At 40.2% G+C, this 18,185-nt stretch overlaps 2 protein-coding genes across 17 annotated transcripts in view; one reads left to right on the top strand and one right to left on the bottom strand.

Moving 5' to 3' along the window:
* The window catches only part of UPP2 (uridine phosphorylase 2), a 31,672-nt gene extending 20,317 nt beyond the window's left edge, over positions 1 to 11,355 (bottom strand). The window contains exons 1-2 of one of the 3 annotated variants that reach the window (XR_836488.3): positions 11,024 to 11,355; positions 5,481 to 5,598 (exon numbers count right to left, since the gene is read on the bottom strand). Coding sequence is in view for 1 of the 3 variants with exons in the window: in XM_010971340.3 (XP_010969642.1) it covers positions 5,481 to 5,598; positions 11,024 to 11,085 (180 nt within the window). In the remaining 2 variants the exon portion in view is untranslated. Of the gene's footprint in view, positions 1 to 3,058; positions 3,178 to 5,480; positions 5,599 to 11,023 lie in introns of those variants that run through there. The other 2 variants (XM_010971340.3, XM_045507692.2) reach the window with 2 other exon arrangements.
* CCDC148 (coiled-coil domain containing 148) overlaps positions 1 to 18,185 on the top strand; it is a 325,980-nt gene that overhangs the window by 247,160 nt on the left and 60,635 nt on the right. The gene's annotated exons all lie outside the window — the stretch shown is intronic.

The raw sequence follows: 18,185 nt of genomic DNA, 5'->3' as shown, positions 1-18,185 counted from the left end.
AGAACTACAAATTTAGAGATATGTTTTCTGATTCCATATTCCCAATCATACATTTTTATTGTAAAACATACTATGTTACCCTAAGGTTTTAAAGAAATCACATCAAGACTTTCTAACTTCTCATTCAGAAGAAATTCTCATGAAACAAGCCTTATCATTGTAGACTGGAATTCTCATTACGATATTTCATCAGTTCCAATGATTTGGTTTTATTTTTGCCTTATTCACATTTTAACATCGCTGCAATTACAATACGCGTCACGGTCAAGGGTGTCAAAGCTAATAAAGTATGGTGTAAAATATAGTGATAAAATTGTCTGGTAGCTGTTTGTGCAAGTGCCTATTAGGGGTACATCAGCACCAGGGATGGGAGAGGAGGATGCCAGAGAGAGGATGGGAGTGGCCTAAGAGCAGCATGCATGAGAGCCCACCTGGCAGGAACCAGGGCTCAGCAGCGGGGAGGAGGAGTGGCAGCAGATGTCAGAGACCCGAGGAGGCACAGACCACAGAAGCGTGCCAGGTGCAGAGTCATTCTGCAATCCAAGCTGAGCAGTGAGGTGCCCAGAGTCTAAAGATCCAAATCAGAGAGCTAAGGCAACACAGTGCTTAAAGGAGTGCCTTTTGAAGCTAGGTTAAACCTGGCTTTGCACCCCAACCCCATCTCTGATTAAGATGTTCCAGATCATATAGCACTTTCCTGGCCCTACTTTTGAGCTTGCTTATTGTCTCTGTATTTGTGGAATTTAGTATACATGAAGCTAATTCAAAGCTAGTAAGGAAAAGGCAGCTGGTGGTGCCTGACTGATGTGAGCAGTGTTAGGCAGAGCATCAGAAGGACTGCCGGTGAGGTCCCTCACAGGAATAAAGAGCATCTGCCCACAGAAGTACCTATCTGAGGTTGTAGAGTCAGTGCCTGGTTCACAAGCGATTTACTGCGAATATTGGGTGGTCTCATGACATGATGCATTCTGTTTCCATTTAGCAATAATTGCTGTGCCACCCTCACTCCCAGTTATGGGATGTAATTATCCTTTTATCCAGACCTCTGATTCTCTTCTACCCTCATTATTGTCTTTTCTGTGCCCTCTTATGAGTTTCTCTGTCGGGGCTAGAGTTGGTAATGAACGGCAATGAAAGTTAGCCATCAGGGCTGAATAACAAAGAGTTATCTTTAGACCATGGTCTAAGGTGAGTTTTTAAATTATTATTGATTATTTGGGAAACCTTCCCCTCTGTTGGTATAGATAGGTAAGCCTTGGCTCAAGATCTAAGTATAAGGAGGTCGTTTTTATTGTTGTTTCCTTTTTGCAAAATACAGTAGTTTGAAAATAACCTCATTTGTGTGGTGCCAGTAAATGTAAATTACAACTATTCAGATTGACCATAAAACCAAAACAGATGTTGGAATAGCTTGTGGTTGGAATCCTTCTTTGAACTGTAGATATTGCTGTAATCAACTGGAATTTCTGAATGTTTCTGGAGACATAAAGATGATAAGTATGGACAGAAGCATTTTTGTTCTCAAAGCCCTACTTCTAAATCAGACTTAACTAAATATCACCTCTAGACACAGTTTTCAGTCTGGCTGCTTTAATGAGAAGTAAAATATGGCTGAAGACCACCAGCCAACACTGGCCTTAAGTGACAACTTCTGTGATTTATGTCCCCCCCCAAATTATCAGTTGTCCTGGTTTTATCAAAGATAGGAACGTATTGGGAAGGAGCCTTTGAAGCATTACAAAAATATGTTAAGGACCTTCCTAATGACTGCCAGGATGAACTCACGTTCAGATATGCCTAGCGTCTTGAAAGACTCAGCTTCGCCACGTTGTATTAATCTGGTCCTACTGCAGAATAGGTGTTTTGTATGTCAACAAAGGAGTGTAGAGACTTTTAAAATGTATATGACAGAGTGTTATAAGATAATGCTTTCCCATGTTACTTGAAATTTCTAGGGAGAGATTAGAGGGTACTAGTTAGTGATTTTATAAAAGACATACTTGGAGATTGAGTTTGAATAGATAAACTTTAAAGACCCTCCACTATATTTTTCAACTGATTTCAATTTTGTTCAACCATTTTTGTGGAATAGCATAACAGATACACTTAAATTTATATAGATTATATCCTTCTAACTTTTGGAGAACCAAAAATATCCTTTCTCTTGTGAACTGATAGAGATTTTTTAAAAAATTATTTCACCTGAAAATATGTTGTATTATTTATCTTTCATTTACATAAATTGCTATTATTTAAATAAAATAGGACTAGTTAACAGTGACAGTTAGTACTAATAGGACTAATTAAGTAAAATATGAAACATAAAATAATATTTTTATGTGTTCCCCTCTGATACAGCAATTAACTTTTTTAAACAGTTGAACATTTAAATTTTGTAGGCTATATTATTCTGTATTCTTAAAATATAAAAATATAAGAATTTTAAAAGGAAAATGTAAATTCAATAGGATTAACTAAACAAACATTGCTATATTTTTTTCAACAACAGAAAATGAATATGACATTCAAGTCAATATGACAAAAGACATTCATTAGCTGTTCACCAAAGCTCTTTCCCCTTCTTTCTGGGCACACTATGAAGTGCAACTTCCCAGCCTCCTTTGCAGTTAGATGAGACCATATGCCTGAGTTCCAACTACTGGAATATCAGCAGAAGTAAAGAGTGTCACTTCCAGTCCGTGCCCAGAGAACTCTCCCACTGGTGATGCTGCAGACTGTCTTCTGTCTATCTGCAGACTGTCTTCTGTCTGTCTGCTGAATGGGTGTTGACACCCAAGGAGACTTTGACTCTGTCTTGAAGGTGACAGAGCAACACGATGAAAGGAGCCAGAGTCTCTCATCACCAGTGGGAGGAAAGCCACCCATTGACCAGGGACACCCTCTTTGTACTCAGTGTGAATGAGAAACAAACTTACATTGTGTTAAGCCACTGATATTTTGAAGCAGCAGCTAACAAAACTTTTAAAAATACAGTAGGTAAGGAAATGAAGGAAACAGGAATGATTATCAGACTCTTTAAGATTTAAAATGTACACACCCAAAGTTCTCCTTTCCTTTGAAGATTGGCTATGAGTAATGATTATCATCTTCTTGAAGACAAGGTTGTTTTCAGGTACTGATGGATTATGTCCTCTCTTCTTAGCTAAAACTGCTGCCCTGGGATTTAAGGGGGTCAAGAAATTGAACCTAGCATGTTCTTACTCACAGATAAGAATGGGACTGGAAGAGGGCAGGTTTCTGAGAAGAGCAAAAGTCAGACTTTACCTGTTGCCTTTAAAGAAAGGTTAAACAGCCATCGTTTGGAACTATGTCACCTGCTCCCCAATCTACACATACACACACACACACACGCACGCACGCACTTTTGCCTCCTATCAAAATGACCCAGTCAATAGAGTTGCTCTCTAGTAGAATAAAATGGGTTCTAAACCAGGGCGTATATTTTTCACCCAGAAGAGAACCTACAAAAAGGGTCCACAACCAGGTGGGTTGTGAGCTTATAAGGTTGGATAGTGGTTTTGACAGATAGAGTATAAATGCTGATAAAAATCAAGTCAGGTAGAGGACAGACTAATACCTAGATGTGTAGATAATAGATCACCTTCTGTCTCAAAAACACAAGTCTTTTAGTTACTAATTAGAAATTACGATGGGTCTTTAAATTAATCAGAGTTATTTTTATGTAAGTATTCTGGGAAAATCATTGTGAGGCATGAACCTCAAACCTAACGTTTGAATTCAGATGAAGTCTGGTTAATGAGTACCAAAGACAGCCTTGATCAATTACTCTTGGAGCAGGAACATCAGAATCAGCAGGAGGGAGAGAGGTTACATTGAGAAGATGAAGCAGAAGATGGAGGGAGGCCAAGAAAAGCTGACTGGAGGGGAATAGGGAAATCCGTGGGTCAGATCAGATCAGCCCACGTCTTCACACCTCATTCCCTAGGGGAGATGGCAGGGGGAGGAAGCAATTTAGCACCTACTGTTGATGAACGTCATAGATTTATTTCTTCTCTCCTCCCTCTCTTTCTCTTTTCCTTGCTTCTCCTCCTCCTTCCTCTAGCTGACATCCTCCTCTTCTTCCTCCCCTTTCTTCAATGCCCCCTGACAATTGATGGACTACTCTCAGTTATGGTTACTCTAAGAGTCCACCTAGTGCAGTGGGACTTTCTCAAGTCCCTGGAAATTGTACTTGGAAGAATTTGATCCAAGTCCTAGCTCAGCCACTATATGGTATATCCTGTTAACCACCTTTGACCACTCTGAAATCAATTTTGTTGTTTTATGGAGGAAATGACTATCTGTTAAATCCACTAAAAGAGAGAATGTGAAGATTTGAGACAGTGGATGTGCGAATTTTATTTTTGTTCTTGCAATTGCTAAAGGAGTGGATAAAATCAAATGAAAACTACATAGTTCTCTACTGGTGGGATTGTAAATAGGTGTAGGCCATTTGGAAAACAATATTTTTTAAAGTTCATTTCCCTTGACCATTTCCATATATTATCTTAAGCAAATAGACTTAAATGTGAAAAAAATGTAGGTACAAAAATATCCACTTGAGTGCTGTTTATAACAGAAAATACTTCAACATTAAAGTCAGTAGTAGACTACATAGTGTATGGCAGAGACCAATGTCAAATTCTTGGCATCCAAAAATTATGTGTTTCAAAGAGAATATAATGTGGAGAAATGTTAATGACATAAAGTTACATGAAAAACACAGTGGGTAAAGTTATGTGACTCCAACTATTTTAAAATCTATTTATTAAAAAGCATTGAAAGAAAAGAAAACAGGCTGATGGTTTCTGTGTCTAGATGGTAGGGTTTTTTTAGATGTGTTTTTAAAAATCATTGTTCTTTTTTTTATTTTTCCAATTTCAAATAATGAACATAAGCTACTTTTATAATTAACATATATATTTAAGATAAAATAAATAATACAAAAGTATAATTTTCCTAGCAGCATTCCATAAACAATGTTCTCATATTTCATATGAAATAACAAAAATCTTAATACTATGACATATTGGATAATGGTTATTTTTAAGAAATAGAATACGATAGTATTGTTAGTTTTACTGAGTAATTTCATAAAATGAGAATTAGTGAGTTTCTTCTAGAAATGTAGATGTTAAACAGTGAACTGAATCAGAATGAATTCTGAACACCCAGCAGTATTGCCAGTAAAATTGTATTTATCTCTAGGGACCAGAGGAGTCCAATACCATGACTGAATTAGATTTAGTTTGGGAAACTTTATATGTTGTTGAGGTGGAAATGATTATTCATCATGTACACATTCTTAATTGTTTCAGAGAATTGAGTGTGGCTTTGGTTCCTATTGGGACCTCCGACATTTCTCTAGCTAAATGTGTAAAGTTTATGTTACGAAGATAAGGAGAAATATCACCAGAAGAAACAATTGTTTTTCCTAAACAGGAAAGAAATACTTTTACCTTTACATCTCCAAACATTGCTGGTAGGTTGTGTGTTTTTGTTCCTAAATCCAAGTGATAGAGAACATCTTCATCCATAGAATCCAGGTAAGGATTTTCAACATGAACAAAACATTTTCTGAAAAAAATAATACAAAAATGGTGTAAAGGAATTTGAAGAGCTAGTACACAAAAGGGAAATATTAGTCTACGCTTATAAGAAGTGGCTTTCGCTATACCAAATATTGGACACAAACCTTCACTTAGGATTAATTGATTTGTAAGGAAGCAATGTGGTATAATAATGATAATAATGGTTAATATTCGCTGTGCATTTACTGTGTGCCAGCCATAGCATTAAGCATGAAAATTCCACAATGTCATGAAGGCAGCATATAATAAATACATTACCTCATTTAATCCCGTAACATTCTATCAGGTAAGTAATACTAATAATTCAATATACAAATGAAGAAGCCAAGGCTTATAGAAGTTGAGAAACGTGTGCAAGATTATACAACCAGTAGATTACAGAACAGTCATTTCTATCCATTTCTGTCCAGCCCTGATGGTCACTTTCTTTGCATGAGAGTCTGTGTAACATAAGCCACCGACCTCTGGAACTGACTGCCCTGATTCCACTACCAGTTCAATTACATATATACTAATTGTGCAACCTTGGGTGAATTATTGTATCTTTGTTCTTTACTTTCCTCATCTGTAAAATTGGTACAGTGAAAATAATAGCTACTTTACAAGATTGCCCTGAGGCCTGAATGAGCTAATGTGTGTAGCATTCCCGATGTACACTCAGCATAGAATAACTCGCTCTCCTTATTACACCTCCCAACATGGAGGACCTGACAGGTACTAGCTTTAGTGGGGCTGACATGAGAAAGTAGGGTGTGGCAAAGAAAGCGGTGCATTCATCAGAGTCCCAGTCTTTTCCCACCGGGGCACATTGCTGGACCATATTCCCAGCTCCCCCTGCAGTAAGATGAGGCCATATAACTGAGTTCTGGCCAATGGAATGTGGCTGGGAGTGATGCGTCTACTTCTAGGCCTGGCTCCTAAAAAATAATAGTATCTCCTCAAATATATTTCTCCCTCTCTCTGTCTGAATGGCTATGCAGAGCAGACACCCTCGTTTACTCCATCAGCCTGTTTTGGATTGAGCGAGAAGCCACTGACATTTTAAACAGCATGAGCCTACCTGACCAATAAGAAGTTCTTTGTCAACATACTTAGAAATGATCTTTTTTCATTAGAAGATAAGAAATAAATGAAGCAGGATGATGGGGTGGAGGCAGAGAGCTGAGTATGAACCTGGAGAGACTGAATGACAGTATAATACGTAAAAAGAAAGAATAAATGGGCACAGAGTTCTGGAGAAATAGGATTTAGAGCTTATAAAAAAATGAGATGCTTAAGAGAAAGCATGAAGGAGAAGAAGTGAGACTGAAGAGCTTGGAGAAAGGGGAAGTGGTGCAGTGAAATTCTTAATGTCAGTAAGCATGTGAAACCATAAGAATATAAAATTATTGTAATAAGGAAAGTAAGACTTAAAAACAGAAGCTAAGATAAGAAGGAGGACACTTCAGTGTAGAGACTCAGTGTTCCAGCAGCCTTCTTCCACCAGATGCCCGGAAGAGAATGTGTAGATTTACTAAGAAGCCAATGGAAAGACAAACTTACCAAAAAGAAAAGACTACAGCTAGAAAGCCTTAAAGCCATTTTTTTTTAATTGAAGTTTAGGTGATTTACAATGTTGTGTTACTTTCTGGTGTACAGCATAGTGATTCCGTTATACATATATATTCTTTTTCATAATCTTTATCATTATAGGTTATTATAAGATGTTGAATATAGTTCCCTGTGCTAAACAGTAGGACCTTGTTTATCTATTTTATATACAATGGTTAGTATCTGCAAATCCCAGACTCCTAATTTACCCCTCCCTCCCCATTTTACCCACTGGTTACCATAAGTTTGTTTCTATGTCTGTGAGTCTGTTTCTGTTTTCTAAATAAGTTAATTTGTGCCATATTTTAGATTCTACATATAAGTGATATTTGTCTTTCTCTGCCTGACTTACTTCACTTTGTATGATAATCTCTATGTCCATCCATGCTGCTGCAAATGGCATTATTTCACTTTTTTTATGGCTGAGTTTTCTCTCTCTCTCTCTATATATATATACACACACACATATAAATATATATACACATATATACACATATAAATAAATATATATGTGTGTGTGTATGTGTATATATACATATATATTTTTATATATATATATATATATATATATATATATACACCACAGCTTCTAAAACCATTCTTTTAAAATTTATTTTATTACTTTTTAGGGGGAGGTAATTAGTTTTATTTATTTATTTATTTATTTATTTATTTATTTATTTATTTACTTTTAATGGAGGTACTGGAGATTGAACCTTGGACCTCATGCATACTGAGCATGCACTGTGCCACTGAGCTGTACCCTCCCCACTAAAGCCATTCTTGATGTCAGCCCATCACATCATTACCCAGGGCAGTTCTGTGGCCACCTGTTCACTCCCACTCATCTCAGGTGTGACATCCCAGCACAGCCTGGGCACACCATCCAGTCTAGCGATGCCGTGGCTGCCAGCCCTCCTGCCGCTTTCCCCACTGCATGAGCGCTGCATCCTGCACCAGTGGCCTTTGGCTCCCGTGGCGATCCTTCCATATACCCTGCTGAGGAAATATTTCTCACTGCTGTCTCTTCATCTCTGCACACTTCTTTGTCTCCTCAACTTTCCACGGGGTGGTATGTATGCCCGTGTCTGAGTGTAGGTGGGCATGTCATCTCTGAGTCCCATAGAAGCTCTCAATTCTATAGGCCAGTGCGTCTCAAAGTTTAACAAGCATGAGAATCACTGGACATTTCAAGGGCTCCTCTTCCAGAAATTCTGACTCAACAGGTTAGGGGTGTGTGTGTGTGTCAGAATTTGCTTTTCTAGAAAGCTTTTCATTGGTGCTGCTGTTGCTGGCTCAAGGATCGCATTCTTTTGTTTTGTTTTTTTTTAAGGATCACATTCTTAACATCTTAACAGAAAACTTGCATCTTTCTATACCTCCAGTTATACTCAGCCTGACTGTGCACTAATATCACCAGGGAACTGTGCGGAAAACAACGGTGCTCAGGCCCCAATTAATTTAGACTTAGAAATTCTTTTGTAAATCTTCCCGGATGATCTGATGTGCAAAGTTAAGAACCCCAGCTTTAGGCCTTTGTTCCTGAAGCATCCTTCCCCTTTCCCTCCATTTTCCCCCTATTATAATCCTACTCGTTCTTCAAGGTCAAATTCAAATATCACCTCCTGGGTGAAGGCTTTTCCAAGCATCTTTCCTCTCTGGTCAGTACGATTTCCACCCTGCACTGTGCTCCTAAAACATTTATTTAACATTTCACATGTGAATTTTCTGTCTCCCCAGGAAGATGATGAATTCCCTCGTGCAGGCTGTCACATATATCCTTCTTAGTCCCTAAATCTTAACAGATTCTATTTGTTGAATTAAATTTAACTGTTCAGGAAGTAGAACAGAAATATTATTAATTTCAAAAACATTTAGGGTAACAAATTCTTAATTAGTTAGTGGATCATAGCTAGTTTCAAAAATAAAGCACTCCGTGACGTTAGTATACTTTCTACTTCAGAGGAAGCCTCAAAGCCTCAAAGCATTGGACAAAAAGACATCTCCTTTCTTCTCTTGGTGAAGGGCAAGAGGACGTTACCCACTATCTCTTGCTACACAAATTGTAGTCAGTGACCCAGCAGCAGCTGCAGCTTTACCTGGACAGCTTGTTAGAAATGCGAAATCTCAGGCCCTACCCTAGACCTACTGAATTAAAGTCTGCATTTTAACTAATTCTTATTTAATCCCTATGCACTTTAAATTTAAGAAACACTGCCATCCACTTTCTGTTCCAACTTGTATTACACTTTCTGTCTTACTCTCCCCAAACTGCTTTCACTATCTGGAGATTTCCCTTCTGATTCCCAACTGAATCCATGAATCATTATTCTATAAAAGACTGTCATTCATCTACTCAAGTGAGTCAGACTCTATATATCAGAATCACCTGGGGTGCTCTAAAAAGTACCACTACCTGGGCCCAACTCCTAGAAATTCTAATTCAGTTGGTCAAGGAGATCTGTGGGCCTTTGTATTTGTAAAATCATCAATCTACTCCACCTCTCCTATCTTCAAGAAGGAATTCTCAAACTAGCATAACCATTAATTATATTCTCTTGCATTAATTATAATATTCCTCTTAATTCATTCTTTAGTTTTCCTTGATGTCTATCCCAATGTCTAATGATCCCTTGGTCAAAACATAGGGGCAAGAGGATGTCTGTAGAAGATTTTTATTCCATTGGGCTCACCAAGAAGCACTCCACCAGTGACCAAAGGAAAGACTAATTTGGGATATCATGCCAAATTCAACCCAGTGTGAATCAGATAATTGCAATACTTCAGCCTTTCCAAAACATATAATTTCTATTAAATAGACTTGCATTTACTGTTTTCTCTTCTACCTTGTTTTGCATTTTTGCCCCTAAAACATGAGCCAAAAATAGGGTTGAGAATAAAGTCTTTTAGCAAAACTTGACAAGCTACATAGCATGGTCAGTATTAAAATAACAGTAACCAAAGTAACATGCTGGCTGAGAAGTCTTTCCATTTTACCATTACCTTCACCTTCATAATGTTTCCTTTTCTCTCTCCTTGGCTTCCCTGAAGAAATGAACACAGTAGTAAGCTACCTCTTTTTGGGATGGGTAAGTGGAGCATTTTCTGAAATGCTGACCTGATGGAGGCTCTAAGCCAGACATTTCACACAACTCGCAGAAAACCAGAGGGAACTTGGAAAAATTCTTTAAGCCTCATGAAGATTAATGCTCTATTATGTTCTGTGAACCTGGGGCAAGAATTGGAGCTAAATTTGCAGATAGCTTCAGCAGATTTATGTCTACCCCTGAGATGAATAACCTACACGGTACTTTAGAAGTGAATTCTATGTAAAGTCCATCACAAAGCATATGAAATCACTTTGTAATATGCTGCAACACAGTTAAATCTCTCTTAGACACTGGGAGGGCCCTTTAATTATTTCTCAGATACAGCCCATGGTCTTGGAATTAAAGGCTGAGCTCCAGGCTGAATTCTAGGTTGAACTGTGACTCTGTTCATTCATGCAGGTTGATTAAACTTTTACCTATTTTTAGTGACTTCCTTTGCGACACTTTTTTCCCTTTTACTGAGATATAATTGACATATCGCCCTACTTTCTTAGATGAGCCAACCCCTCCCAAGAACTAAGGAATGAAAATACCATTGAGAAGAAAATTAGCATTGTTTTTATTTTGTTTTGCATTCTGAGCTGTGTTCCAAGTATATCATCTTTAAACTTAAGAAACACATAACTGTAGAGGTCCATCTTCTGAACATTTAATATAAAATCCAAAGAACCTCCATGTCATCAAAGCCAATGAAAAATCAAAATTACTCACCCAACATATGTATTCCTGTCAGATCTCATGGGTGTACTGGAAGCAGGGAAAATTGAAGCCATACTTTGTTTTATGAGGATAGTCACTCTTAAGTTGATGTCAGGAAAGAAAAAACACTGTGATATGCTATTAAATCATAGATCAAATCATAGTCGAATGACAAGGCTGAATGATAATCTCTCTTAAAACTTAAGTTTTCTTCCGAAGTTGCTGAAGGAACTTTCCCCTTAGCATTCTAAACTCTCTTATCAATTCAAAAATATTCTCCCTGACATGGCCTTTTATACTGCAGCTCAGCTGTCAGAGCAACACTTCCCCAAGAAGATAGGTTCCCTTGAAGGTGTGGCATCCTACCTCTTTAATAGGATAGGTTGTTTGGCTTGTTAACTTTTGACCAGGGCACCCTTTCCTTACATCTGGCCTTGGTCCCAGCATGGGTCTGGGGTAGCACACAGACTTATTTACTTTGAGACAACTCTGTGTGGTTGCAAGTCCTCTATTGATTTCCATAACAAATCTACCAGGTGGTCTCAAAATGTGTCCAGTACATGTGAAAACTTTCAGTTCCGAAATATTTCATTTTCTCACCTCATCCTACCTGTCACCAACTTGTTTTCATTCTTTGTGATCACAAGTGAGAAAAAAACACGTCAGGACCTCAGAACACCCCTTCATCTGAACTTTGACCATCAAATTCACACAGAAAGTCTGATAATTAAACAAAACTTGTTTCCTGGGGCCTCTTTATTTGGCTAAACCCAAGGCTGCCTGCAAAATCCAATGAAGCAGCTGTCAGAGATCAACCTAGGTAGAATAACAAAATACATACTAGTACTTTCAGAAAACAGGGTCTCTGTTAAGAAATCCAGGAATTTACTATGTTTGCTGTTGCTTCTCACTTCGCACTTCTAGGAACAGAAAAATCTAAAAGACTTTAGAGGAACTTCACCCTGTTTCTCTTTTGCCCCGGCTCCAAAGGCAATCAACCAAAGTTCTATGCTGGTGAGAGCATCAAGAATATTAGCCTCATGGCTTTCAGGGAAATCAGAGCATTAAATGTCCATAAATGCCCAAACAGCAGCAGATAAAGGCATTTCATAACATGCATGAATTTCTTTGTAAGAATGTGCATAACAGTGAAGAATCAAATGCCCATGTCTTAATTGGGGTCTCCATGGTGGAAGAGACTCGTCTTCCTGGTGACAGTCATTGTGGACAAACCCCTTGAAATCTATGCCAGCTTCCTTCAGTTCATCTTGATCAGCTAGCAAAGATTATAGATCAAGAAGGAAAGAGAATAAATATGGAACCCAGGTAGCAGCCTAAATCTTGCCATTGCTACCAACAAATGGACATTTGTCACCTTGCCCTAGGTATCCAAAAATCTCCAAGGAAACTGAACTTGGGAAAGGCAATGACGACTTTGAGACAGAATAAGACTGAACATGTGTGTGTTGCTTGTAACTTGGGACAGTAGCTCCTGTTTATAGTTTATCACAAGACATGTGTCTCTTACCTAAAAGTGACCCACCTTTGAGCCACCTCAAAGTGGGCCACCTGCTGCTCCTTCCCAACAACTGCTGACAGTTCTGAGATTCATTATGCCCGCTTACCACTGCTGGGACCTTCACACTTTTATTTGGCATTCCATGCTGTGTCTCTCTATTTATTGTTAGGGTATAATGAAGAGGACCACCCAATGCCAGTCTGGCATTGACCTGTAGCTCTGACAGGTGACAGTGTTAGCTAATTAGATCAGTGTTAGACAATTATTTCCTCCAGTGAATTAATTAGACTAATTGACATGTTGCTTTCCAGTGCAAATTCTGTCAGCAATAATCTTGATCTCTAGAAGTGCCAGGGAGTGCCAGCAAAGATTTGTGGACCCGGTATGACAAAGCCCAGGATGTTATGAAAGGTGGTCATTGACAAGGTGGAATGCAGAGTAGTCTTGTAGAATCTATGAAAGCAGAGGACTAATTCATGTCTTCTGGGAAGTCTTAGATTATTTTCCCTAGTTTTCAGTCTTTTTAAGACTCAGTCCTACTCTTAATGAGAGGTAGTTCCTCAATCATTGTTTTTGTCATTGATTGTATTGCAAAAGGCCAGTCACTTGAACAAGAAGAGGAAAAGTTTTCATTTTAGAAAGCACTCACAAAGCAAACTCGTGCCATTGCTGGGTGTTTTGTAGTCAAAGGCCGAGTGCCAGGAAGAGCCTATGACTCAGCACTGCTTTGAGATCAGCGGGGTTGCAGCAGCTCCACCAAATCCATGCCCTGCAGTGTCTGGCCTGAGACAAAACATTTCACTTCCTAACGTCTTCCTCCACAGTGCCAGCATTTTCATACTCTTGCGCTCATAAAAAAATTTCTCTCTGCCTTAATTTTGCCCCTGAACCTCTAATATTGGAAAAAAAGAAATCAGAGTCCCAGCGCGTAACTGAGTGGCATTTGGGTCTCTCTCCTGTTGATACTCTTTCTCCCAAATCTGTGATAATTACTCATGTAGACTTAGGACCATACCCACCCCCTACAACAGTGGTCCCATCACACTGGGGAGAGGGGCATAACTAGGGATTTGGGGCTCCCATAATCGTGCTGTAAGGACCTTGCATCTGCCCAGTGTCTGGCTCTGTGTCAAATGCTGAGAACACAAAGAGGATGAGATAGGTGATGTCTTCCCTAAAGGAATTTCACTATAGTGGGGAAGAGAGATGGGTGGTAAAGAACATGGCAGGAGCTATGAAAACTCAAAGAAGAGGCCCCGGACCCAGGCTGGGAGTTGCAGGGCCTTCTGGGAGGATATGATACCTGGGTTGACTCTTGAAGAAAGATGTAGTCAGTTCTCCAAAATATTGCTGAGGGTGGAAGCGGGGTGAACGTGAGAAGACTGTGCTCCCTACCCAGGGAACAACGTGTAAAATGCACAGAGGTGACCAAAAAAAGCATCACATTGAGAGAACTGTTAGTAGCTCTATGTGGTTTAACTTGTATGTATTTGCACCAGGTCATCTCAGACAGGGCCTTGGTGGCTTTCAGTTTTTTAGATTCTGGTATTTTGAAAAATAAAGAAAGGTCAAACAGGCTTATACAAATTGGAATGCACTTTAAACATTGACATTTTATGAACTGGCATCTTAACTCTTTTAATAAACAATAGTCAAGTTGTGTTAGTCACAAGACATTGTAGGGCCTATTAAAACATTGCTTAATACATCACACACTGTAAGTTTAATGGAACCCAGTTCAAAGGTAACTAACATTCTTCCCTTTCTTCCAGTGCAATCAGCGAGTTACGGGTATATGTGTGTAAAGTCTAATTTGAGATCAAATGGCCTCCAGGCCCACTGGACTAGGCCTGCCTCCCAGAGGCCGTGCTGTTCCTTCCTCCCAGACCAAGCCCTTCTGCCCTGGCCCAGAGCCTCTGCTCTTAGGGGGCCTCTACATGAGGTACCCACTAAAGGTCATATCAGTTTACCTGAGGTACAGCAATCACCCCTGCCCAAGAAACAATCTCGCGCACATGCACGTACACACACACACACACACACACACACACCGCGGCACCAACCTCATAGCCTGGGAGATAGGGATGACAACACACAGCAAAGTTCCCGCATCCACTCCCTTCTGTTTCCCCTCTTTCTGCACAGGTCTCTCAGGATGGGAATAGGGTAACAGAGAGTCCCTTCCTCCTGCCGTGCCAGATCCTCCGCTCCACCATTTGGCCCATAGCACCATCGATGGCTTGAAAGAGCTCAAAAATGTCTTGTTATCCATTCTGATGCTAAGCAGTTTATTTTTTCTTTTATTCATTCAGCAAATATTTACTGAACATACACTCTGCTCTGGGAAGTCTAGGAAGTGCTAGAGATGCAGCTGTGACTAGGACCGTTCTTGCTTCTCTGATTTCGTCCCTAAAAATATTGACATTCCATGAACAGAGAAGGTGCAACTTATCATCCGTCTCATACTAACCTTCTATAGGTTGAAACACGTGTATTAAGTGAATCTTCATCATTCTACTCTTATGCCTAACAACTAAAACTTACTGAATCTTTGGATCTTTCCTTTAGTGTTTATTTTCCAATACATAGATTGTAGTTGCTTCAGATCTTTTTTGGAAGGGAAGTATTAAAAAATACACAACTGTTTCCTTTAGAGTGTAGATGTGTTGCAGCTTAACATTTTTACACATATGTGCAAAGATAATGTACCTTATTTTCCACTATCCATCTAATCTTTCTCATGGTGCCCATTGGCCTGGAAGTTGGGGCAGAGGGTGGTGACTTTAAACTTGCCAGTCAACAGCATCTTCATGACTTTGGTTTAAATCTTCTCATTTAGACGACCTGTTCTCCTTCAGACGTATGCTCAGTCTCTCTTACTTCCTGCCTCTGCCCACTGCTTCTATCTGAAATGATATCTACTGGATGGAGTGGGTGGGAGGGACTGACTTGATTTCTTGGCAGTGGGAAAGAGGAGGGCTCCTGGATTGGTGTGCTCAGTTCCTTGTCCTTTGGCAGTGGCAAGTGAGGCATTGTCCGCCTTGTCCTTGTGAGGAAACTGTGGCTACCTGGGTTGGTCTGTAAGTCCCTGAATGGGGCCCCTGAGATGCAGCTAGTTCCATCTGGTGCTAATGGAACATCATGTACCCATCTCTGAAGTCTGTTGCCTCTACTCTTTGTCCCCAGCCTCAAAGACCCCTCCCCTTGTGGCCTTGCTGTTCAGTCTCCCCGCCTCTGACAGCTCACCAGCATCTGAGAACCTCTGGATCCCTTGTGAGAGCACTCAGGAACTTTCAGGAGCCCCTGTGTGCCAGATCTAGGCTTTGGGGAGCCACTGATGTGGTCTCTGGCTGTCTCTCCTGATTCCTTTCTCTCCATCTTTGCTGTATTAATTGCCCCACCCAGCATTGGATTCGGGCCCATTCTGAGTATGGAATTTCTCCTAGAGACTTGCAACCTCCCCTGGGTTAGCTGCATTGAAGGATGCGGGCCTTGGGTTTCAGTGTTCTCAGGCTGACCTGTGTCTAGTTGGATATTTATATAGCACTCTCTCCCTTCAATTTTATCCCCATGGAGGTGGATGGTGACCAGGGACCCTTGTCTGACCTTCTTGCCCTACTCTCTTGCCCTCTCATTCTCATAACTAGAAGGCGAGGCCTTCTTTGTACCTCTCCTCCCTGTCTGATGTGAAATACCCTTATACTCTGAATTCTCCCTGACTTCTAGCAATCTCCGTGTTCAAATTCCGCAGACCTAGCTTTTGGTATGTTACTAGAAACATAAACATTTAAAAAATATTTTTCTTTTTTCCACATTGCCTGACTAGGAACTCAAAATTCCTAATCAAAGCATCAGAATTTCCTACTCCGATTCCCATCCCCCAGCAGGTAGGTGGGAACATCGACTGTGAAAATAGCCGTGCACCCAGAACGGAGAAGAGAGCTCAGCAGTCTGTTTCACAAGGACTAGCTCCACTACAATTAGAAGAAGTAAGAATCGACCTCCTAGCACAAACGCCAGCAGCACCACAGTGTTTGTGTTTCTCTTTTTTAGACCACTTCTCCCTCCACAGTTTTGTTAGAACACTATACTCGGTCTGCGTGAGACTCTTCCAGACAGGACCACGTGGAGGGGCAGCAGATGAAGCCTTTGCTGTGAGCAGGGCCCCGTGCAGGGGACTCTGGTGAAGGCTGAACCATGCTGAGACCACGGGCAGGATGACAGCATCCCCCAGTCCCCGCACAGGACTGCAGCCTCCTGCTTTCAGTCCCGGGGGGGTGCTAGAGTTACTGCGGTCCTGTTTTTAAAGTTCAGTCATTGTGTATGAGATTACAAATACAAAACAATGACATATTTTCCAGGACCCACAGAGCACTGACATCTGGAATCTTTATAAAGTTGAAATTCTCTCTATGAAAATAACTTCTCTTGATTTACAAAATTGCATTGATCTGTTTTTTCCTTACAGAATCATATTTTCTCATATTTAAAGTATATTTAGCCAGGAATTTCTCTTTGGGCCGTGATTATAAAGAATAAATAAAAGAACACCATTCGTGTGGTATGGACATTTATTTTTAGGGCTTTTTTTAGGGGAGATGGAGGATTTGACTGTCATCAGCCCTCCTTGATAGGGTCTGTTTTTCAGTCTGTTCAGAGTGCTACAACAGAATACCCCAGACTAACTTAGAAAACAAACATTTATTTCTCACAGTTCTGGAGGCTGGGAAGTCCAAGGTCAAGGTGTCTGCAGATCAGTGCCTGGCGAAAGACTGCTTCCTGGTTCATAGACCACATCTTCTCCCTGCGTCCTAGCCCGGTGGAAAGAGGCAAAGAGCTCTCTGGGGTCTCTTTAATAAGGGCACTAAGCCCATTCATAAGGGCTCCACCCTTGTGACTTACTTACCCCAATACCATCACCTTGCTGTTTAGGATTTTAACATGAATTTTGAGGAGACACATTTAGTCCGTAACAGTCTGTTTTGAGGTGACTCTCTCTATGGGAGGTGTCACACTGATCACTCAGCAAGTGACTAGCAAGCACGTACTATGTCCAAAGCTTGTTCATGGGTGAAGTTGCATAAAAGACATTAAAGAATGGTCCTTGTTCTCAGGCTCCTTCTTCCGGCAATCTCCAAATGGAGAGGACTTAGCCTACAACTGCCCTGGCTGCTTCATTGGCCTTTCTTTCTGGGAACACAACTCCCACAGTGTGACAAAAGCTTAAATTTCCTCTTCCCCAGTGGCTGATCTTGACACCAACACCAGCGCCTCCGTGAATTAACAGCCCGCAAAGGGGAGCAGTCCCTCAAGTGGCTTGATCAACAGAGGCACTTAAGACGGAAACCACGTGACTTCTGAACGTGCTTGACTTCAACTTTTAGACTGTTTCTGTTCTTAATGTTGTTTGAGGAAAGGAAATGTGAGGCACAGAATACCAAGTGAAAAATTCAAAAAAAGCTATTTTATTGGAAATGATGCATGATATTTTGAATCAATAGCAGACAGGAATAAAATGAAAATGCTTTTCTCTAAATTCAAAATAATCACTCTTGGAATGGAAATCTGAAGGACAAGGGAAAATCACAGAGAGAACAATGAGAAGAGGAAGTTGGTAACAACAGTAATTGATTCACCATTATGCCAGGCCAGACT

This window comes from Camelus bactrianus, chromosome 5, assembly GCF_048773025.1.
Source record: "Camelus bactrianus isolate YW-2024 breed Bactrian camel chromosome 5, ASM4877302v1, whole genome shotgun sequence".
Lineage (NCBI taxonomy): Eukaryota > Metazoa > Chordata > Mammalia > Artiodactyla > Camelidae > Camelus > Camelus bactrianus.
This window is presented reverse-complemented; position numbering and strand designations above follow the sequence as displayed.